A 23,104-nucleotide genomic window follows, 5' to 3' on the forward strand; every position below is an offset into this window, starting at 1 on the left:
TACACTATGGTACTTACTATGGCTGTAGAAAACAATACAAGAAATCATACAGTTACTGCATCAGGCATGCTGGTATATACCCACATTGATATCATTACACTGTACTGTTGACAACATGATACTGTTACTACACTTCTATGTAGTCACCCTGTGCAACAGCAACATGTTAACCTGTTCCTGCACTGATGTTACAGATTGCAGGAGGTGGCACAGTTTCATCATATGCACAGGGTGTGTACATGGTATGCCTGAGTCTGCCACTGATACAACCAATCGACTTTGAGAGAAAAATTGCCATAGATTCAAAAGACAATCATAAGGTCTTCTTCAGCTATGTTAGAAACCTGGGTGGAAACTCCCAGATATGCTCAGAATTAGTCCAAAATGATACAAAAATCACTGAACCCAGAGACATTGCCAACATTCTGGCAGACAGGTTTAATGCAAACTTCACCCCCCTCCCCCCCCAAAAGGAGAGATAACTATCCCAGCGGAGTGCAGCCTCTCAGACATCTCCAATGCGCAGGTGAAAGCTGCTCTCTCCAAAGCTAAAAACACAGCATCAATGGGACCGGATGGTGTCCCTGGCTGTGTGCTACATGAACTCAATGAGGAAGTAAACCCGCACATAAGGCAGCTGTTTAATCTTAGCCTTACCACAGGATACATGCCCAAGGAGTGGCGTACGGCAACTGTGGTCCCACTCCACAAAGGCGGTGCCTCTACGGACCCTGGTAATTACCGCCCCATAAGCTTAACAAGCCTGGTCTGCAAAGCTATGGAGAGGATCATAATGGAACTCATAAACAAAGACATAGGGGACTTGCAGACATTGGACCCGACCCAGTTTGGCTTTGTCAAGGGCAGATCATGCCTTTTGAACTTGGTTGACTTCTTGAAACAGTCACCAAGGCCATTGATGAGGGAAAGGCAGTCCATACAGCCTACCTTGACCTTGCAAAGCTTCGACACAATACCCCACTCGGGTATTATAGAGAAACTTACCAGCTTAAATGTAAACCCATATGTCACAAGATGGGTTGCAAACTGGCTAAAGGACAGAACCCACAGGGTTAGAGTAGCTGGCACCATGTCAGACTCCAAGCCGGTCACAAGTGGTATCCCACAGGGCTCAGTCCTTGGCCCCCTGTTGTTCGGCATCTACTTCTCAGAAGTACAGGCTAACATAGGAGGACTATGGCTGACAAAGTTTGCAGATGACTGCAAACTGGGAGCCATAGTGGAAAGTACATCGGACACAGATATCCTTCAGAGGGGTCTCACGGAAACTGATAGCTGGTGCCAGAGCCATGGCCTGAAGTTAAATGCCAAAAAATGTATAGTCATACCCTTCGGGAAAATCAAGGTGACCCCAAGCTGCCATATAGGTGGCAATCCACTAAGCACAGAAGAGGTTATCAGGGACCTGGGGACCCAGGTTGACAGTGGCCTTTCTTTTGACACTCACATTGCTAAAGTGGTTAGAAAAACCTTCTACATTGCCCACCTGATCATGAAGGGATTCACATCCAGATCAAGTGAGGTCATTGTTCCCCTATACTTTTCACTTATCAGACCAATAATCGAGTACAATGCCCCATTCGGGATGTATCTCATCCGACACCTGCAGCAATTGGAGAGACCCCAAAAGTTCCTCACCAAAAGGATAAAGGGACTCCAAAATCTGTCATATGCTGCCAGACAGAAGAAACTCCAGCTCTATTCAGTCGCATACCGTCTGCTCAGATGTGACCTGTGCCTGACATACAAGGCCATGTCCAATCCGGAATTAATGGACATGCTCCACCTCAAAAAATCCAAATCTACCAGATCCACTAGAGCAAGTGACTTAAACCTTAGCACGGATATAAATAGGACATGCTGGAGGGATAGATTTGTCACCCAGAGACTCCCTATGTTGTGGAATAAGATCCCGGTTCATGTGAGGCAGAGCACCTCGCTGGCTCTGTTCAAGGGAAATCTTGACTGGTGGATGGGAGATCGTAGGTTTACCCCGGGAATCATCTCTGTGTCACTGCTGGACAGAGGCACAACAAACTAATGGGCACAGTATTTTTTAACATAAGGGGTGGCGTAAGCCACAAAAACTCTGGGCTAGGCTTATAAATGCCTTAGGGCAGATAGCCTAGTATAAACCTATGAACCTATGACATGTACGTGTATGTGTGTTGGTGAGGGACAGCAGTACAAGGTGGGGCAATGTTGATGTAGTGTGCGCATGTATGCGGTAGCCCTAGGTGTTATCAATTCACATGTGTGTATGCATGCACACAGTTCCACCTCATGGCTGCCATATACCGGTGTTTGTGGACAGCCACAGACTGTACCGGCCAGGTCATACAGATCAGTGTCTCTGGCCACGGACACGGTACCTGTGCCGGGCAGGGGTGCTACGGACCGTATCCGGTACTAAGCCAGACTGGGTACTGTCATCAGAAGCAGGTGGTTGTTGACTGGAGACAGGTCCCTGTTGGGACTGTCCAGAGCCACGTGCACGTGGTCTCCTGGGGCGGTCTGATGACAGCACAGACCCAGCATTGTTGGGGCTGCTGCTGGCACTATGGGAGCGGCCACAGCCCTGTTGTCATCTGTGATGACTGCCAGCTGCTGCTGTTGCTGGCATATGCCCAAGTCGATGCCTCAACCGTCCACCATTGCCCTGGCTCATGGACATGTAGTTGTGGAACAGATCTAATGTGTCCCCCAACGTCTGTCAATGAACTCGGTGAAATTATGGATGGCAGCCGCAATGTCACGCATACTGTCATTCATGGCTGTGCGACATGCTCTCAGCTCCCTCAGACCCTGTCTGGTGTATCGTTCCATACGTGACTGTGCCTGCATGACAGCCCGAAACATAGCTGAGGTTGAAAGACCTCTGTGGGCACGTCTGACAGGGGCAGTATGCCCACAGATGCTCCCACGAGAACCCCTGGACATCTGCCTGTGTGGTACCATGTCAGGACCCTGGCCATGGCTCCTGTGTGTGGATGCATGTGCCACAGATACCACATTACCCTGGTCAATGCCCACTGTGTCCTGTCTATCCCCTAGGGACATTGGTGACAAAGGATGTATTGGCAGGATGACTGTGCGCATTGATGGGGTCGACAGCTGTGTACTGTCAATTGGCTGACCAATGATGGACCCTGGCACACCTCCCTGTGCCATTACACAGGTATCATCATTATCACTATCCATGGCAGCTGATTCAGGTTCCCTGCTGCACAACACCAGAGCAGCACCAGAACATGTGGGAGGAAGACAGGAAACACAGTTTACAATGTGTACACAATGTTACCAGTGATACACACATGCACACATGCACACAGATACATACATGCACACATGCACACATGCACACAGGTGCACATGCACACATGCACACAGGTGTACATGCACACATGCACATATGCACACATGCACACAGGTGCATATGCACACATGCACACATGCACACAGGCACACATGCACACTCCTCAGTATGTGAGATATCAACACACAGACACAAACACACCTGCATGCAAACACAGAGCACTACTGATTAAGCCTATTATTACTATTACTATCAAGACTATTAGAGGTATTGTTATTACACACTCACCAGCATGGATAGGCTGCCTTGCTGTTACACCAGAGGGACCTGCAGAAATGAGAAAATTAATGTCAGTGGGCACAACTGTGCCATTGATACTGTGAGTATGATACAGTTCAGTAGTACAACAGTTGGCTTTCAAAGGTCAGCTGCTGATATTGAGAATATCACACTTGCACAATAAATACCATGATAACAGCTACAAACCGAGGACACACCTCACACATGCATTAACCACCAGTGTACAGAACAGTCAACTATTCATATGGCATATTACCTGCACGCTCTAAGTCATGCTGCTGTGTGGCTCCAGCCTCCATCATAATGCATGTCTGCTGCTGTTGTTGTTGCTGGTGGGCTGGAGCCACAACACTTAGGAGTAGTCCCTCCAGTCTGGTGAGGGGGGGTGTATAGCTACCCCACCACCTGTGGCAACCTGTTGCCTGTGGATATCCTATGCACGCTGATGGACATTTCTAATTAAATCACTGCATTGATGTCGTACCTGCTCATATGTCCTATTATGCGTTCCTATGTCATTTACCCAACGGACCAGGTCTTGCCACAGTGCAGCCCTCTCCTGCTGATTCTGGCTGGTGCGGGAAAAGAGTGTTGCAAAATCCCACACTAGGCTCTGGTGTATCTCCTCATCTTTGGCAGCAGAGTAGGTTGGATTGTGCTGGTGAACCATAGCCCTGAAAAAGAAAAGAAAAGGATGTCAGCAATATATGTCAGCGAAATATGGCACACATACTACACATGATACTCGACTGTAGTGATATAACATATCTCCCGTATATAGAATCTGCCTGTCTATTGGTGGATACACATGTAAATGCCCAGATATCAGTGCTCAGCCAACAACTGTGCAACAGTATCTGGCACACTCCGTACGACAAACTACCAAACTCCAGCAGTCAGAGCACTGATTCAGGTCCAATGCACCACCTCACACTGGGGGTTCATATCAAGGTACTGTATGGGGAACATTATCAACCCATGCACGTTACATATGTCAGTGGTAATGCACACTACTCTTACTTGCCATTACCCTACGTACACCGCAGTCACATACAGGGTAACACAGCACAGCATATGGCAATGTAGTATGTTTGGACCGCAATACCTCACACATCTGTCTCTGGCCTCTCACCAAGGACACACGGTACCATGATAGACAGACAGTCATGGTGATCAATCACACCTTTACATAACATGCACCCAGTCACTGGCACACTCATTCCACCTCACATACTCGGTTTGCAATGGGTTTGTGGGTGTGCATTGTGTCTTAGGTAGGTAGTATGCTATTGGCCCTGCGACTACAGAAGCATACTGTTATGCTACCCTGCCCCTTGTGACACATGTGATGTGATCGTACCTGCTCCTGTCAAACAGTTACACAGGGTGACTCATATGGCATATTACCTATCTGCATAACATTCAGCAGGGGTATGTCTGACATGTACTCATGGGGAGTCTTGCTTCTTAATGCTGTGTGGTTTATCGCAGGGTATGTCTTATCTGAGGGTAGGAACCTGTACCTCCACCATGTGCTCTGTACTGCAGTGACAAGGACGACACACAGCGGTCATTTATGTTGTGGATGGTGTGAGGTGTTACTATGGTTGTTGGACAACTGTCATGGGTGTGATGTAACTATGTATATCCAGCAGTGGTAACCTCTATGTAGGTAGTATGTGTGCGCTCTGTGGTCTTGTCAGTCACTCTGCATTGGTAATGTGTTTGAGTGCATTGTCACAGTTTCTTACGTGTGACTGTGTCCTTCTCCATATCTGTAGCTGTCATGGGAGGTACATACTGTGTAGGAAATTGTGTGGTGTGGAGGGGTACACTGACCTACATGTCCATAGCTGACACACCATGTCTGCTGACACATACCATGTACAGGTATTACAGGACTAGTGTGCCACCGTGAATATCAATGGGGAGCCTATTGTACACTTTTTTGCCCCTCTTCCCCCCTGGCACATGCAGTGGTGGGCAGGCAAGCACATATGTGGTGGTTACTGGTGTAGGTGATTTGGAATGGGGTATGATACTCCAGTATCAACACTGGTATTCACTCCATGCCTTTGTCACCAGGCACCTGTTGCAATACATCTGCACACATGTGCCTCACTCAGTATGTCTCTCTCTCTCTCTCTATATATATATATATATATATATATATATATATATATATATATATATATATATTGTATGTATATATATCTACATATATTGTATGTATATATATCTACATATATATATATATATATATATATATATATATATATATATATATAGATGTACATATATCGATATAGATATGGAGAAAGAGGGTTGGAGAGAGACAGAGAGAGGGAGAGGGGGAGAGAGTGAGAGAGGGGGTGGGACAGGGGGAGTGTGAGATAGTCATATACAGACATATCTGTAGACAGTCAGATCTGTCTGTCTATGTATATGTATCTACATATATCTATATATGTATGTGTGTATTACATATATATGTATGTACATATTCTATCTATCTATATCTGTCTATGTATTCCTACATCCCTCTCTATCTATGTATACATATATGCATATTATATATATATATATATATATATATATATATATATATATATATATATACATACATATATTGACATACATACGTATACATATGATAGATATTTTTATAAACATGTTTATTTACAGAAATGTATACACACACTAACATACTGGTAAACATACATAACTATACAACCTGCATTGTACATTGCACTACAACCTACATTGATATGTGCACATAGATACCTTCACATACATATGTATGTACAGCCTTCAGTGATAGTTGCTGTATGTCCCCTATGCACATCTTCATATATATATATATATATATATATATATATATATATATATATATATATATATATATATATATATATAGATACAGACCAATAACACATATGGACGGTTCACAGTATGTACACTATTAAATTATTACTTTACATTACCTGTGTTTGTCACAGCTGATTGTGTTGCCTTTTGGATAGGTGTCCTGCTGCTGCTCCAGTTGCAACCTGTAGTCTGGCTCTCTCTCTCCCTCCAGAGGGTGCAATGAAAGTATTGCATGTATGGACTAGGAGTACAGGATGCTTTTGTAGGTATCTGCCTATGTCCATGTGATGGCCTCTGCACCAGTTGTCAGCCAGCATTTGCTAATTGCATGCAGCCTGTTGTGTACTGATTGCAGTTCTCACTTTGATTTCAGGACATTGCTATAAAAAGGTATGTTAGATAGGCATAGCCCTTTCAGATTTTCAGGGTGGAGACCATGCTGGTATGCTGTGGACACTCTTCTGTGAGTGTAAAGGTTAGTATCTCTCTCATATTTCAGGCTGTGTTGTAGACACTGCAATGCATGTTGTAGTGTAACCTGCATATTCCTTTCTTCAGTTTCCTGTACTAAGTATGTATGTAAACTGACACCTAAGACTACTACTATTGTTAATATGGGTGTGTGTAGTTTCCTGTGGGACTTGTGGTGTAACTGGTATATAGCAGTGGCTCTTGCAATTTGTTGCTATGGCTTCAATATTTGGCCTTTACATTCACTCCTTGTATGCCTGCTAGTTGTCTTGACTGTACTGTGTTGCTATGGCTTTCCTATTTTCCATTTACATTCACACCTTGGAATGCTTGCTATATTTGTTTGGGCAGCAATTCTCTATCTGTTTGTTGTGGTAGGGTGGTACTGCATGCAGTGTGGTCTGGCCATGGTGTGGGCCTTGACATCTATTAGGGTATTTGATTCTGCTGCTGAGCAGGTCTCAGATACTCTCAGGTGCATCTTTTATCAGCCTCATGGAATGGTACATATCAGTGAGGTACACCCATGAAATTGTCTGATATTCTGCAGTTGTGACTGTGGGCTATCTTGAGCATATGTATTACTACACTATTTCTGCCGTGCAAGTGGTGCATACTTTCAGTACTTCATAGTTACCATTGCATGTGTTGTAACACCTTTCTGCCTACTGTTAGTACATTTCACAGGGAGTCAGTGGGGCATCCCTGTAACTCAGTCACTGTTGCTATGTCTAGGCTCTTAACTATTCAAATATGGCAGTGTCATACATCTCAACTGTACATATATTCGCAGAATGTCCAGGAATTTTAAGCATATTCTTGGTCCATTTCTAATAACATTGCTTTTTCTGGCATATCACTCAGGGTTCAGGTCAGTACATAATGACAAACATTTGTGTTGCAGACTTTGTACCCTTCATAATATCCACACTAATGCAAAACCCATTATTTATCAACTTTCTATGTTTGTAGGAGCAATATTTGAAATGTGTCCCTGTTTTTGGGCCTTTGCTCCCCATTATTTATGTCTTTGTCCAGATTTCTTGCTGTAAGAGGTTGAGAGGTATGGGCAGTGCTTATCCTGCTCTGAGTATGTGTGTGGCTTGCAAGGTGCTACAGTGACATTGTTACATACTAGCTACCAACTAGCATGGCTGTTTCTCTTCACACACTACTATTATACAAATCCACTACATTTGACAGTAAATATACATGACATGCTTTGTGTACTAGACTTCCTATATTCCCTTTACATTCATTCCTACTATTGCATGATATATTTATTGTAACACAATGTTCTTGTATAGCAGTCATGGCTTAGTGGTAAGTCATGCAGACTACTGTTTCCAAGGTCCTGGGTTCGGGACTGACAGTGGGATTTTATTTTGATTTTGAGCAGACTACAGGCCTTGTCATTCAGAGTGACTAAGGCACTTTTAAGCAGTTGTAAGCGGGTTAGCGCTGGTTTGTGCGGAGCTCACGCATGCGCACTGGCGTTTAGCTTCACGCACACATGCATAGCTAAGCGCACACAATCGCACGCCCGCTTACAACTGCTTAAAAGTGCTTACTCTTGCGCAAACCTGCGCTAATTTCTTTGAAAGAAATGAAAATGGGGAGACAGGAAAGTGGTGAAAAAACGGTCAAAAAGAGGGTAGGACAGTAGGGAAACAAGCTCAGGATTTGCAGGAAGGGTGTAGGAAAGGCCCATAGCTGCACATTTCTTTATCAGCAACAGCTGTGCATACATGTGTAATTTGGTGTGAAATTTGAAACCTTCCACCCCTGGGAGAGGGGTGAGGACAATAAAATTTGTTGTACAGCCAATTGTAATTGCCAGTTCACATGTCCAGCAGACATGTCTGTGAAATGGGCAGCTATGTATGGGGTGTGATTTTTTTCTGGGAACAGAGTGCCTTTTTTTTTTTTTTAGGTGAGAGTGGAATGTCAGGTATGGGAAGTAGGTATAGTTGGGGAGCTAGGTAGGGGTGGTTAACAGACAAGACAAACAAGATGCATACAGGAGTGGTGTATGACACATGTGGGGGGGAAACACATTTGACGGGGACGGATGTTGGGATAACTCGAGCCTATGAGCCCACAGATGGCAACAGTGGAACTGAGATCCCCACCCATGGGCAGTTGCCACTGTGCCTTCACTGCCCAGGATGGGGCTGTGCTGGGGGCTGTGTAGGATGGGCAGCAGGCACACCCATGAGTTGTGCCACCTGCGCCTCAAGCTGGCATAGGGGGTCAAGCACAGAATGCCTCATCTCCCTATGCATCACAGTCCGGACACTACAGAGGGTGAGTGGACGGTCTCCCCTGGCCATGCTTGCAGAGGGGGGATGAGCCCCATCCCCTGCAGTGCTTCCACCTGAACGTGGCACAGGGCCACCGGAGGAGAGTCCGGCCTGGGCACTAGTGCCAGGTGCACTCGCCAGCTGAGGTGGGAGATGTGGGTCCACTGGAACCCGCCTTCCCTGTCATCCTATGTTTTCAATATTTTAGGATGGTGTGGGTTAGTAACAAACAATACCATTCACAATTAGTTGTAACAGCATGCATTAGTATTCCCATTAACCAAACACCCATAAATTCAAAACACTGAACAGCAAGCATAACACATGCATAATTTCAACAATAGTACACAATCCAACAGCATGCAGGGTTGATTGATGGCAACAGGCCATCAGGTTTGGATGTATGAACAGGGCACATGCATCAACGTACATGCAAATATTTATGAGCCAACAGGACAAATGTCCAGGGGAATTAATTGTGAATACACATACCCATTTCATGTGAGATGGATTATTTGTGGTTATAGGGTAGGGTGAAGAAATATTTCATTAACAACTTAAATTACCTATACATATGCTGTACATTTCTACTAGCTGCAGATATATACACCCTACAGGTCTGACTACAATTTCCTATGTGTAAACTTAGGCATGTTGGTGATGGGAATGTTACTGCTACATTAATATACATTGCATTTTTATTCATACACGTTCATATCTGCCTCTGTTCAGCTACAGCATCCTGCTACATTTAATTTCTATGGCTCTAGACAACAGTGGATGTTTTGTATTGCATACAAACAAACTATCTGCATATTTCTAAGGTACAGCTACATATCCAAATTGTGGGACACACATTCCAGCTTCACTACTTTATTGCACACATTTCACTCTTTGGTTGTGCCTGTCACATTCATGTCATGCTGTACTGACCGCAGTATACTTTATTTAGGAGTTATTACAACTTTCTTGGTGGATTCATACCTCTTTCTCACACTCTCACTTGTTTTCTGTTTAGAATTCAGGATGGTACTTAATTCTAGGCTTTATTAACATGTTTTACTTGGTTATAACAATCCTTTCCAACAGTCTCACTTGTGTCATGTTTCACAGTTTAAACAGGGATATATTTCACACATGTGTTGTACTCAACTTGTGTAGCTGTAATTTACAGCCTGCTGCAGGTTATGTCCTATTACAGTACAGGTGGAACATCTTTATTTCAGACTTGTTTCATTTTTATATTTGGATTACGGGCTGAATCACACTTATGTAATCACACAGTACTAGCAGAATCTCTCTTACACTGTTACTTGCAGTTTTTATTAATAACTGACTACGCTGCACTCTTTTGCAAGCTGTCATATTTATATTTATTTACAGTTACAGGGAGAGGATTACTAACCTGCCTGGGGGCGCAACCGCACAAGCCTATCGGCATAGGCTCGACGATTCGCAGAATGTACACCTGCAACTGTAATATAAATGAAGTGATATTGGAATACACATCTCCATAATATCAGCTAGTTTTATTTCTTACATAAATAATTACATGTAACTTACTCAGTTGTGGGGTGTTGGGCATTTGCCGGGCCTCCTGGATCTAATGGTTCAGTTGGTTCTGCTTCCATCTCTTCAGGTCCGCATGGTAGTGACGGACCTGTTCACCAGTCCTTGGTATTCCTGTGGCACTGGTGAGATCATGTGCCAACCAGTCCCACGCCTCAACCTTGTATGCTCCCCACAGGACCTGACCCTGCATGAGTTGGGCCTCATGATCGTGGACAAGGAGACAAACCATATATTTGGACTCCTCAATGCCCCATCTCTGTGCTCGGAAACAACTACCCTCTCCTACACCTGCCATTCTGACTGCAAATGGGTTCCACAATCAGTTATGCTGTGTATTCCCCTCCTATGGGGCTTATATATGCCATTTTACCCGCACTTATCTGTGATTGGCCATTTTGAAAATGTATCAGCTTCACAAAACCTGCTTTGTCATGCTTCTCTTTCCATTCATTTCTATATATATATGCTAATACTGCATTTCTGAGTGCAACTGTCATGGCTTAGTAGTTCAGTACTTTGACTATGGTACATGGTATCCTAGGTTCGAGCCTGGACATTGCTTTTTTTATTTTATGACTGTCTAGACAGGCTAGGAGATGTGTCTGTGTAAAGGCAGTTTTGATACAGCTTGCTCAACGTTGCCCGCCGGTAAGCTTGTTGGCACGGTGCGCAGCTCCGTGCAAATGGGCGACGCTGGTTTACGCGTCATTTGGCTGTCAGCATGCATATTACGCTCAGCTCAGCTACAGGCACACAGTTTCAGCATGTTAAAATGCTGCTCAACTCTGGGCACTCAATTTACACCTGTTAAACCACTGCTCACCTACAGGCAGATATACTCAGCTTGTTAGAGCGTAGCTCAGCTATAGGCACTTCTGACATTTTTTTTTTTTATTATCTCACATTTCTTCAAAATACATGGCCCATTTCATTACATTTTACATAAAATATAATTATATATATGTACATATATGTCAGGGAATTGTATCGTGCTTATTTCACTAGAAAAAAAAAATTGATGCTGTTGGGGCTCGAACCGTGACTGCCTCCTCTTCAGCCGACATCTCTACTGCTACACTATTGCTTCTTGGCTTACTTTGCATATTTAGATCTTATATGCTTTTCCACTGACTGCTAACTGTGGCTAAGCGAAGGGCACACCCGCGCAAACGAGTGCAATTACGGGCAAACATTTGTAAAACTTACAAAAAAATATATAACTGTTTATTTTTACATTTTATATTTATAGTCTGTGGGGGCATGTGTTGTGTTGTGTTTGTTGACATTTACATGGACTCACTCGTGGGTGTTTACTTTCAGGACTGTGACTCTTCTGGGGGCGTGTCCGTTTGCATGACTCGCCCTGTGGACACGCCCCCTACTTTCTCACACGGACCGTGTTAGCCTTAGGTGTGAGTCAGCATGCTCTCATGAATATGCATGGCATGCTGACATCACTCCATTTAACTGCAGCCTCCGTGTAAGAGTTACAAGTCTTTGTGAATCCTGCCCATTATCTGTATATAATAACAATACTTAAGACATTATTGTTATTACTTGTAATTTTTGTTTCTTTTATTTTTGTAAATATTACAAATACTCTCATTACTGGAGATTTTCTCCCTGGGCCTCCAGTGAAAATGGGCTCAACATGGCCCAATGGACTTTCCCGGTTAACAAACTGCAAATAAAAATAAAATAAATAAATTATACATTTCCACATAATGGTAGGACATGGTAAGACAAAAAGCCTCTCAAAAACACTTAATAAATGTTAGGATTAGTATACTGTAGGGGTGTTTAAATGATGTGACAGCTTCAGTACAGAGGTGATTCAACAGAGTTTTAAGTACAGTACGTATTATGGTGGTAGTGCAAGTTGGTTATCTTACCCTGAAGTATAACAGCAGCATAGCCAAGAGTTAAGGAAGTGTTGCTTTAGTTTGGTTTTGTGTGTGAGTTTTCATTGGCTCTAATAGGGAGTGAAATGGAGTTCCAGCCACAGGAGACATGGCTGGAATACAGAGCTTTTCCATCTATGTTGTTGAAGTTTTAAACCATGAGGAGATTTTGATTACTAGATCAGAATTGCTGATTGGGGGTGTACCATTGTAGCACTGAGTCCAGGGCAGATCACCTTTCACAGTGATGCACTTCAAATTCAGCAATGTTGGCTACAGGGTCCTCGGGGGTGGGGAATTGCTCTTAAGCTGCTTCAGGTCATTAGTCAGATACAGCAAGTTTGTCTTAGAGAAATCTCCACAGACAGGATGGCTTTGGGTACGTTGGGTGGGTCTTAATGGTGAAAACCTCTGCATATTGGTAAAAATCCATCATCTAACCAGTTACAAGGTACATACAGACAAACAGCATAGTGGTACTATATTTGTGATAACTCAGTCAAGTAAATCTGAGCCACTGGTAAGGGAGTGAACAATTTGTTCAATAGAGTTACTTTGATGAAATATAGGAAGTGCTGTGTGTATTCATATATAGTAGTGTGTTCTTCACAGTGTGTAAAAGTATAGTTGAAATTCTATTGAATAATCATGTTTTGTTCAATGCTGAGGGTCTCAGTGTGTTAGCCCAGCCCCATTTGCCTAGAGGGAATAATTCTGATATTAAGTTTAGTGAATTAGAAAGTAAGATGATAACAAATTCTAAGACTTTGTGCCCTAGGGGGTTAAAGCTGGAAATCAATTTGTCATTTTAAATGAGAAGTGTCTAAATTGAAGTTTCAGATATTGAAAAATATAATGTGACATTAATTAAAATTTTTATATACATTAATGCATAACATGTTTAGTTGTAATATTTATATTTACAAATCAGTTAAATTTATTGTTAAGTAATTGTGTTATGAAGTGTTTATTAACTGGGTCTAACCTGTACAGAAGTGACCTTATGTTATTGGTTTATTATCCTGAGAAGGAGAATAGCCGAGGTTCCAGATTCATCTAAAATAAATTGAGGTGTTGGTTTATTATTCTTTTTTTGTTTGCTTTTTGTTTAAATATACATCATGGGTAGTGGATGTCATAGAAGGGTGCTATAGATTGCAAGGATATAGTAGAGGATCTTCTTTGTAGTTAACAGGATGTGGAAAAGATTGAGGTTGTCATCTCCTACATAAGTCAAGATATGATGGAATTATAGAGAATATGACCACATCACTATCTGTTATCGAGATACTTATTTTATTTTATTTTGCTTTTGTTTACCAGGTTTGTCCAACTAGGTTTTTTCAAAAAAACCTTTTCAGTGGAGGCCCAGGGTGAAGAGCTCCACCATATTGCAAACATTGTTAAACAGACATAAAGTTATATACATTAACAATTACACATATATTTAATAATTAGATTGCATTCACATCAAATAAAAGAAACTATTATAGCACAGAAGATGCTTAAACATTTAGCAGATGTTCAACATCGAGCATTTGAAGAGGTGTATTAGTGGGTTTGTTGAGCATATGATAAATCTTGTGATTAGTGATTAGAAATTCAAAGAAATGTAAGTGAGTGAAGGGACTTGGTATGGCAGAAAATGTCAATATTGTAGTTAATAGGTGGGCTGTTTAATATGTTCAGAGACATATATGGCTGTCATAAGGTTTATATTAGAAGGATACAGGTAAGGGATGCTGTGCTGTAAAACTATGTATATTGCTAGGAATTGCTAGTAAAACTGTTCAGGTATTGGTGACATTTGTTTTTGGGGCGTAGGATTCGGAGTGAAAAAAAGTAGTTTGAAGATACGGCAAATCGAAGATAACAGTGGGATTTAGGCAAGGTCTAAGCTGTGTTTTAAATGAATTTACATTGTTCATGGATTTCAGTGGCAGTGGGACATAGTCCCATAGTGTAGTTACACTGCTTCTATTTTGAGATACCTTTAGTAGACAGTCTGAACAAGTAGATGACAATGAATCCTGGTAGGATGAATGTGTTATCAATGTACTGGATTAATTTCTCAGTGATGATGCAGATATCTATGTCTTCTAGAGCCCTAGAAGGCATTTATGGTGGGAAATTTCTTACTGTGGCTTCTAGTGATGAGCAGTACTACTTTTGTACTGCCCAGATTTGATTTGGCTAGGTTGGAAGATGGAGCAGACTGCTATTGCCAAAAAAGGCACTATGGGATGTAGAAAGTACGTGGTAGTATACAATTGCCCTGATGATAGATGTCTAGGCCATTTGTTGAAAAGCAGATGGATAGAACTGTGAACTATCTCACTCCAGTAAGACATACATTTTGAACCCTGTTTGCATGACAGAAATAGCTAAAATAATTGCTGAATCCAGTCATCTTTAGTTTATAGCATGGAATCATTCCTGGTGATGGTTGAATTCTGCTCAAAACTATATGCCTACTTCAGGTCCAGTTTTGCATAGGGATAAATCTATAACTGCATCTGAGATGGCCCATGTTTGTTTAGCAGCACAGGCACTGATGGACCTTGGATTGGAGGATGTGAAGGATTGGACAGTGCTGGCTCACCCATCACTCTGTAGGAATGCAAGTGCATTAGTGTAGCATAAGGAGCCTAGCATGCCTGCAATAGAAACAGTGTGCCACTTGGTCAGGAGACTGCACATCTGTGGAAGCACTCATCCACCTGCTAAGGTAGCGATAATAGACTACACAGGCCAATGCATGCCTGCAATAGAAATAGTGTGCCATTTGGGCAGGAGACTGCATATCTGTGGAAGCACTCATGCACCTGCTAAGGTAGCGATAATAGGCTGCACAGGCTGATGCATGCCTAAAACAGAACTAGTGTGCCACTTGGTCAGGAGCCTGCACATCTGTAGAAGCACTCATGTACCTGCTAAGGTTGGTATAATAGACTGCACAGGCTGATGCATGCCTGCAATAGAAATAGTGTGACACTTTGTCAGGAGACTGCATATCTGTGGAAGACTGCACAGGCTGATGATGAGGTGGGCATAGGAGAATCCACAGGATGTACTGACTGACCTCCTCAATAAAACCTGACTCTCACTTCCACTAGGGAATAAATGAGCCAGATGACTCTCGCCTTGATGAAGGAATGAATGGGTTATTTGACTCTGGGAAAGGGAGACATATGGCTGATACTCTGTAACAAAAAAAAAAAATAAAAAAAAATAAGACTAGTTGCACACTAACTTTGGACATATCCTCTGCGAGCTCCAGCATGCCTTTTTGCGTATACTCTAAGGATATGTATTTCAAGTCATTTCCATTCAAATGAACAATGAACATGGTTTATGTACACCTGTAAGCACCTGGGCTGAAGGGAATTCAAAGCCCTAGTTGCCTGCCCTGTGCTTGGCACCCAGGAGTCAGACCACTGTCACACTTACCTTGGTTAGTCTATTGAATGGTACAGCTATGTGTTTCGCTATGGCATCACTTATGTCTGTAGCATTTCTACGTGTAGCAGTTGTCCCAAGAAGCTTTAAGCATGTGGTTGTCCTAGCTTGGTGAACCATCAACAGACTATGAGTCGGATGGTGCTAAGTTCGAAGCCTGTGGAGTGTCTGTATGCATTTGAGGAAACTGTGCCTCAGGCTTATGCTTCAGAGACCTTTAATACTCACAAATGGATTTCTTAAGTACTTATTGGTAGGTGACATACTGGTGTTAAGTGAATAAGGCTTCTGGCAAAGTAGTAGGTGCTGCCAGTATGAGCAGATGAGAGGTTATCTCTCTACACCTTTCACATATAGATTCAATATCTGGTAAAAGTAGGTGGTTTCTGTAAGCACAATGCAGCTTGCACCCTGGCTTAGAATTCCAGGTGTTAATAGGCAAGGAACAGATATTGCAGTGGTAGACAGCTGTCCTTTATCTTCAGGAAGTGGCATAACACAGGTAAACAGGTGTAAACTGATATAAAACAGGTGAACTACTGTATAATAGGCTAGCTAGAGAGTACAATTTGTAGACTTTTGCATGTTCAATAAAGAGAGAAATACTGGTAAGGCAAATTGTGCCTCTCTACCAAGAAGAGGGATTAGCAATAAATTAGAAGTACCAATTATATATTGTGTGTGAGAAAAAAAACAATTAAGTTATGATTTTCATAAGCTAACTCTATACTTTTCAGAGGGATTTCATAAGCTATATATCACAGAATAATTACAAGGACGCTGTAATTTGAATAGCTATATCTGCTATAGTTTAGGTCCTACATGTAATAGCAAGCTTCTACTCTATATTTGCAAGTCTTGATAAGACGAGGGTGTTATACTTGCAGAATATTGGTGGGGGTGGGGCACAGCTTGGTATAGAGAAGCATCACATGACTCAGCCAGGAGGTAGTGGTTACACTTTGGTGCCAATTATTGCCTCTGGTCTATAGTGCTGCTAGAACTGGGTAGGCCTGCATCTCCAAGTAGGGGCATTGTTCAGTATAGAGGTGGGTAGTATAAGGAAGCACAGGGGCTTTAAAACTTATGATTTCTGATGATGCCTTTCTATATTGTGATTTGCAGAACAGAGCAGGCTAGCCAAAAGACAGTCAATAATGTGTAAAGCAGAACAATATAACAGCCAATCAGAATTTACTTATTACAATGCCTGGCATGAGCAGATGCCCAGGTCACCATGAGATTTACCTTCTCTCACAAGGATAGAAGTAACTTTAATGTTTTAACTTAAACAGAAATAAATGTTGCACAGGAGGCAGTATGAAATCAACAAAATAAGGAAATCATTTTTAAAGATATGATACAGCTATCATATTTTATCTTTTTATAGAGTTAGATTTTATTACTTTATAATAGACTATCACATGACCAGGCAAAGCAATAGTATAATATGAGGACATGTCAAAATTAATCAAAACATGCCAAACACTACTATATCTTTTTGCATCCAGTATAAGCACTCAGCAAATGATCATTCATAAAAACAGTTTCAATCAAAACTGATTGATGACTCATTTGCCCAAAACCCAACAACACACATAGAATTAAACATTTTTACAAGGGGTCAAGTCATTCCACAACTCACTCCTCCAACCTTATGTGTAGTAACTCCCGGGTCAGAAAACAATGGAAAAAGGAGACACTCCCACTAAGGTACACAGCTGTCGTACTCAAACAGCATGTTCAATGGGTCTCAGAAATTACATTATTGAACATGAATGGACAGTGTGACATGTAAACTACAACCTATATGCTGAAAAAACTTAGAATAGTTAAACATACTGAGCACTTTAAACCTAAACCCCTGGTTTTCAATGACCTCTAAGGAAACCTGCCTGCTGTCATATTCATTTTTCTAACATACAGCTATTTTTAATACTGGTGAGGCTGTACTATAAACCATTTGGATGTCTATGCCTAACTAGTGTATGTTTTTTTTGGTGCATGGGCTGTGTAGTTTACATATTAGACTGTCTAGGCCCATATTCTTGTTCACTATCACTTTAAAAAACAGATTGACAGGTTCTCTGCAGCAGCTAAGGAAACACTTATAATTAAAGCTGAAGAAATTCAAGCAAGTCACCTCTTTAGACAATGCTCACACATCACTCATAAAAAACAGGTGCTTAACACCCACTAATTTTAACTGCTAATAACTAAATCAAATTAAGAAATGTCCCACATTTGATAACTCCATAATAATAAATCATGTAAGTGGAAACAAAAATTATGATTTTATTCTATAAGTTATTAGGAAGAGCAGCCTTCAAACAACTGTTATCATGATTGGTGTTTTTCTGCACTAAATATAACATCACTCACAGTCGGGAGTGTTATTTCTTACACTCAGATTTTGTTACTTTAAATGTGGGTTGATATTTATATTTAGACTTATAATAGGCCCTATACTGTTTTGTATTGTCATGCAGCAAATATTTGAAACTGTTTAAAAAACTCCAAAACGAATAAATAAATAGAAAGTCCAACACCCAAAGTGGTGACTGTTAATAATAATTTATTATGACATAAAACATGAGCGCTTTTGTCTTGGTAACCTAGACTTCATCAGATTCATCAGATGCAGCAAATATATGCCAAACATCTATGAGGACTGTGGCAAATCATTAAATAAGAGTACAGCATATGAAAGATTGCTTGATAGACAGCTGGTAGCTAGATGGACAAATGGATGGATAGATATAGGTAGATAGAAAGATAGATAGACAGATAGATAGATAGATAGATAGATAGATAGATAGATAGATAGATAGATAGATAGATAGATAGATAGCCATATAGAAGATTCGATATACATAAACAGATGCATAAAAACAAATATATATAAATACTGGCCTACCAAAAGTGAAACTGCATATACAACTTTAGGACATATATTACATATTATAATCACAAATAATGTACTATTAGGAAACAAAGATCCTGACTTGGTGCTGATGCATTTAATTTTCATTATTTCATTTGCGTATGGTAACTGCCTTAATTCACCAGTCAGTGAGATCACTTTAGGGCTTCATCTTAAGTAAACAAATACCTGAAAATGTTTTTTCACTAGCAGTTTGAACTTACACCCTATATTATTTTTTTTTTAACTGGATAATGTAGAGTGCTGTAACATAAGAAAAATCAGTGAGCCAATCAGATATTTGAAAATAATGTGCATCCATGGAAATATAGCTGCATAATCCATCAGATATTTCATTCTACCTCTTAAAGTCTTATGCCAAATCTCCCAAAGGTGTTTAGTAAGAAAATAAACCTACTACCATGATCTCTTCACCAATAAGTGACAGATACATAAAGTGCTAAAAAATAAATAAATAAATAAATTAAGGACTTTCTTTACAGTATATAATGACTGAGACCCTTGGATCATACAAATATGATGCTTCAGTTACACAGTTCCCAGCCCCAACCCTGCATGCTTCTACACTGCATATGTTATATTATTGCAAGTAAAATGGAAACTCTTTTCTTTTTTATTTAGTAATACTACACATCATGCAAATTTATTTTCAGACTCAGAAGAAGCTGGAGACAGTTAAAGGGAAAACTGAGAAACAACATAGAGTCAGAACTATGACAGAACAGAATAGAATACAGGAAGTGAACATATTCAGAATGTGACAGAAGTATGAAAGGAACAGGAGATGGTGGGGATGATCTATAGGTACCTAGGTAGAAACCATGAAAGTAAACAATGGAAAAATAAGGCAAGACTCTGTAACAAAAGGGATGGCAGAGAGCAAGAGAATTATAAGAGAGAGAGAGGGAGAACTGGAAATAGGCATGATGCATAACAGGAAAATTAAAATACTAAATACAAGTCAAGACAAGTGGTTAAGGATCCTACACAGTTGGTATCTCACCCTATAAAGATTAAGAAGGCAGATCAGAGAGTGATGGCTGCTGGAGATCTGGGACAGAAAATGTGGGAATAATATATATGTGTTATGATTGTGGGAAGGCAAAGGATACATGGGGCAAGGTGACCAGAAGAGGAGGAACCATTTGGGGAGTGCAGGTAAGAAATGGTACCATATGTTGGGCCTTGATGTTAAGAAAGGGCGCACTGAAGACAGCAGAAGAGAACAGGTGTTATTTAAGGGTAGCATGATCAAAATATAGACTGTACTAACATGGTAGGGGGAAGCTTACAGGGAAGCATGGATGTTCTGAACAACATCACCTCTCTGAAAAAAATAATACAGGAATTAAATCTGGTGGGAATGGGATATTAGGTAAATACTAACATGAGACCAAACAATGCAACCTTAGGAAATAAGAACAGACAAACAGAAAAAAAAATGGGTGAGGAGTTGTGGAGAGCAGAGGAACAGCAAAACAATAAGGAAAGGGACTGGGGGTTACCAGTAAGCACATAAGGCTCCATTGTGAACATGAATTAGATAGGACTTTGTCTATTAGCCAGTTCATGTCATCATGCGTATGTTTGCATGCAATACTAGACACTTCCTAAAAATGCAAATAAAAAGCATTAAAGTAAATAAATGTATGAATAAATGAATAAATTAACACTCAGTCCATTTCCATTTACTTGTAGTCATCTCTCCCTAGTCTTGAGGAAACTTCAGATAGCATCATCACATGTCCTACAAAGGATAAAACTATGTAAGCATGTTTACAGAAAAAAAGCCCAGATCACACCACCTTATGTAATAGCATGACTGCATAGTCAGGTATGGGCTTTATGTAATATACTCATTTCACAGTATTTGGACATTTGGGCTTCAACTTTATAACTAATCCCAAGCTGTTTTTGTACATATTTCAACATTCCTTACATATTAATTATGTATGCTGCATTACATCATTGTGAGTGTCTTTTATAGTATGAACATATTACTTCACCTGATGAACTAATAATCTAGAACCCCTCTGACCATTTCTATCTGAAGGTTTAATGCCTTGACTGAAACTAGTTGTAACTTTTTCTAATAAATGTCTGTCATTAAATAGTAACCTACATGAATGCCACTTCAACATGTTTTACTTTCCGTTTGACATAAGTTGTGCTTGATATAGGTTTGTTTGGACAATTCTACTTATCTAGCTATAAAATGGTAAATAAATATATAAATAAGTACTTAAACAAACACAAAACACATACATGCATTCTGCTTTTGCTTTTTATGCTCACTGTTTGCATGTTTTGTTGTACCTACCCTCCTGTACCCAGACACCATTCTCCATCCTCCCTAACATACTTTTATTTAGTCCTGATATTTGTCACGATGTGTGTCTCTTCAGCAGAGACATGGGCACATCAGTTAGCACAACTACCCTTCTGTTGATCAGCTGACCCACAATTTAGTGTTCAGTAGCTTGGCTCCAGACTGGGGTAATTTCTGTGCAGTCTACACGAACTGCCTGTGCTCCTATGGGATTTAGTCAGGTGCTTTCAATTCCTCTCACAGCCCAAAAACATGCAGATATGTGGAATGACAGTCCTGTAAAATCACCTGCAGTCATACATATACTGACTGCCTGAGTGTGTGTATGTATCCCACGATGGGTCAACATTCCATACATGACTGTTTCTCTGCCATATGTCCAATGCGTGTTAGGAAAAACGTCTTCTTCGCTGTCATGATGAAATGTATGAAAGTACTGCAAAATGTATGAATGAGCAAAGGAATAAATTGCCATTTAAATTTATTTGATATTTTTAATATATTTTAATTGACATCCTTAAGTGAATAATACCTTACTACAATGAAACAAAAATAATGTAACTTTAAAATGGAATTGCGGGTTTGATTTAATAAATACTGAATAAATTACACATAGTAACCACACCCAAATGTAAGTCATTAGTCATACTATCTTCATAATTTTCACATCCCTTTATATGTGGCAAAATAAACATATTCAGTGAGTGTAAATTAAAAATTCCCACTTGCTCCATAACAAGTGTATTACACTGGGTCTTTTGTTATTAAAAACTGTCTTCAAATGACTACTGAGAAAAATGATCATAGCTTGAGAAGAAATCCACGGTTAGAATAATGTTATAAAAATAAGTAGTATAAAATTAAGGTTTTAAATAAGAAAGTATAATCACAAATGCTAATAATTAATAAAAAACTACACTACCAGATTCTTTACTTCCTTCTGGTTTGCTGCTTTGTTTTCCAGCAGCTGACTGCCTGAATTTAATATCAGCATATACAGTTTCTTCAGTCATGTTGCACTTCTTGCTTTTTGGTCTGAAGAATAGAAGTGTATGTCTTTTGCTATTGTCTTTCTTCTCCAACGTACTGCTTTTGTTAAATATAAGACTTTGTTTAATTCCCTTTCTTTATGGATCTCTTTTTTTTATATAGGACAGTGAATCACTTCTGTAGCCACATCTCCCTTCAAAGTAAAGAAGTTTTCTGTTTTCATTTTCAATGCGACAAATACCACTGCAGTAACTTCTTTTTCAGTTTTATCTCCTTTTTCCATCTGTGTGACTTCAGCTACCAGAATATACGACACAGAGAGGAACACAGAACAGTTAATTACACGTCTATAGTTCCTCAAAAGACATCCTGTTCTGAAAAGAAAGAAGTTGCCCTGCACACAGTTCTACATGACCATATATAAGTGTAGAAAGCTTAACTATTTAAAGCAATGCAGATTTATCAAACTCAAGCCACATCATAAAGAAGGCATGTACTATATGTGTTATATAGAACTGAACTAGTAATAACTGCAAATAGAAACATAATTTGTCACTATTGAAGAAATGGGAATAGACTGCATAACTGCAGAATTATGAAATAAAAATATATACATTATGAAAAAATCCC

The 23,104-nt window shown here is 40.4% G+C and overlaps 1 protein-coding gene across 1 annotated transcript in view; it reads right to left on the reverse strand.

Annotated features, from left to right (window-relative positions):
* Window positions 1–22,814, reverse strand: part of LOC122808663 (CD209 antigen-like protein E) — a gene marked incomplete at its 3' end in the record, with an annotated part of 466,626 nt that extends 443,812 nt beyond the window's left edge. The window contains 1 exon segment of the mRNA XM_044079639.1: window positions 22,407–22,814. Coding sequence (XP_043935574.1) covers window positions 22,407–22,497 — 91 coding nt within the window.
* Window positions 22,815–23,104: the final 290 nt, after the last annotated feature.

This window comes from Protopterus annectens, chromosome 8.part0 (genome assembly GCF_019279795.1).
Source record: "Protopterus annectens isolate FY-2018-M chromosome 8.part0, PAN1.0, whole genome shotgun sequence".
NCBI classification, from domain to species: Eukaryota; Metazoa; Chordata; order Ceratodontiformes; family Protopteridae; genus Protopterus; species Protopterus annectens.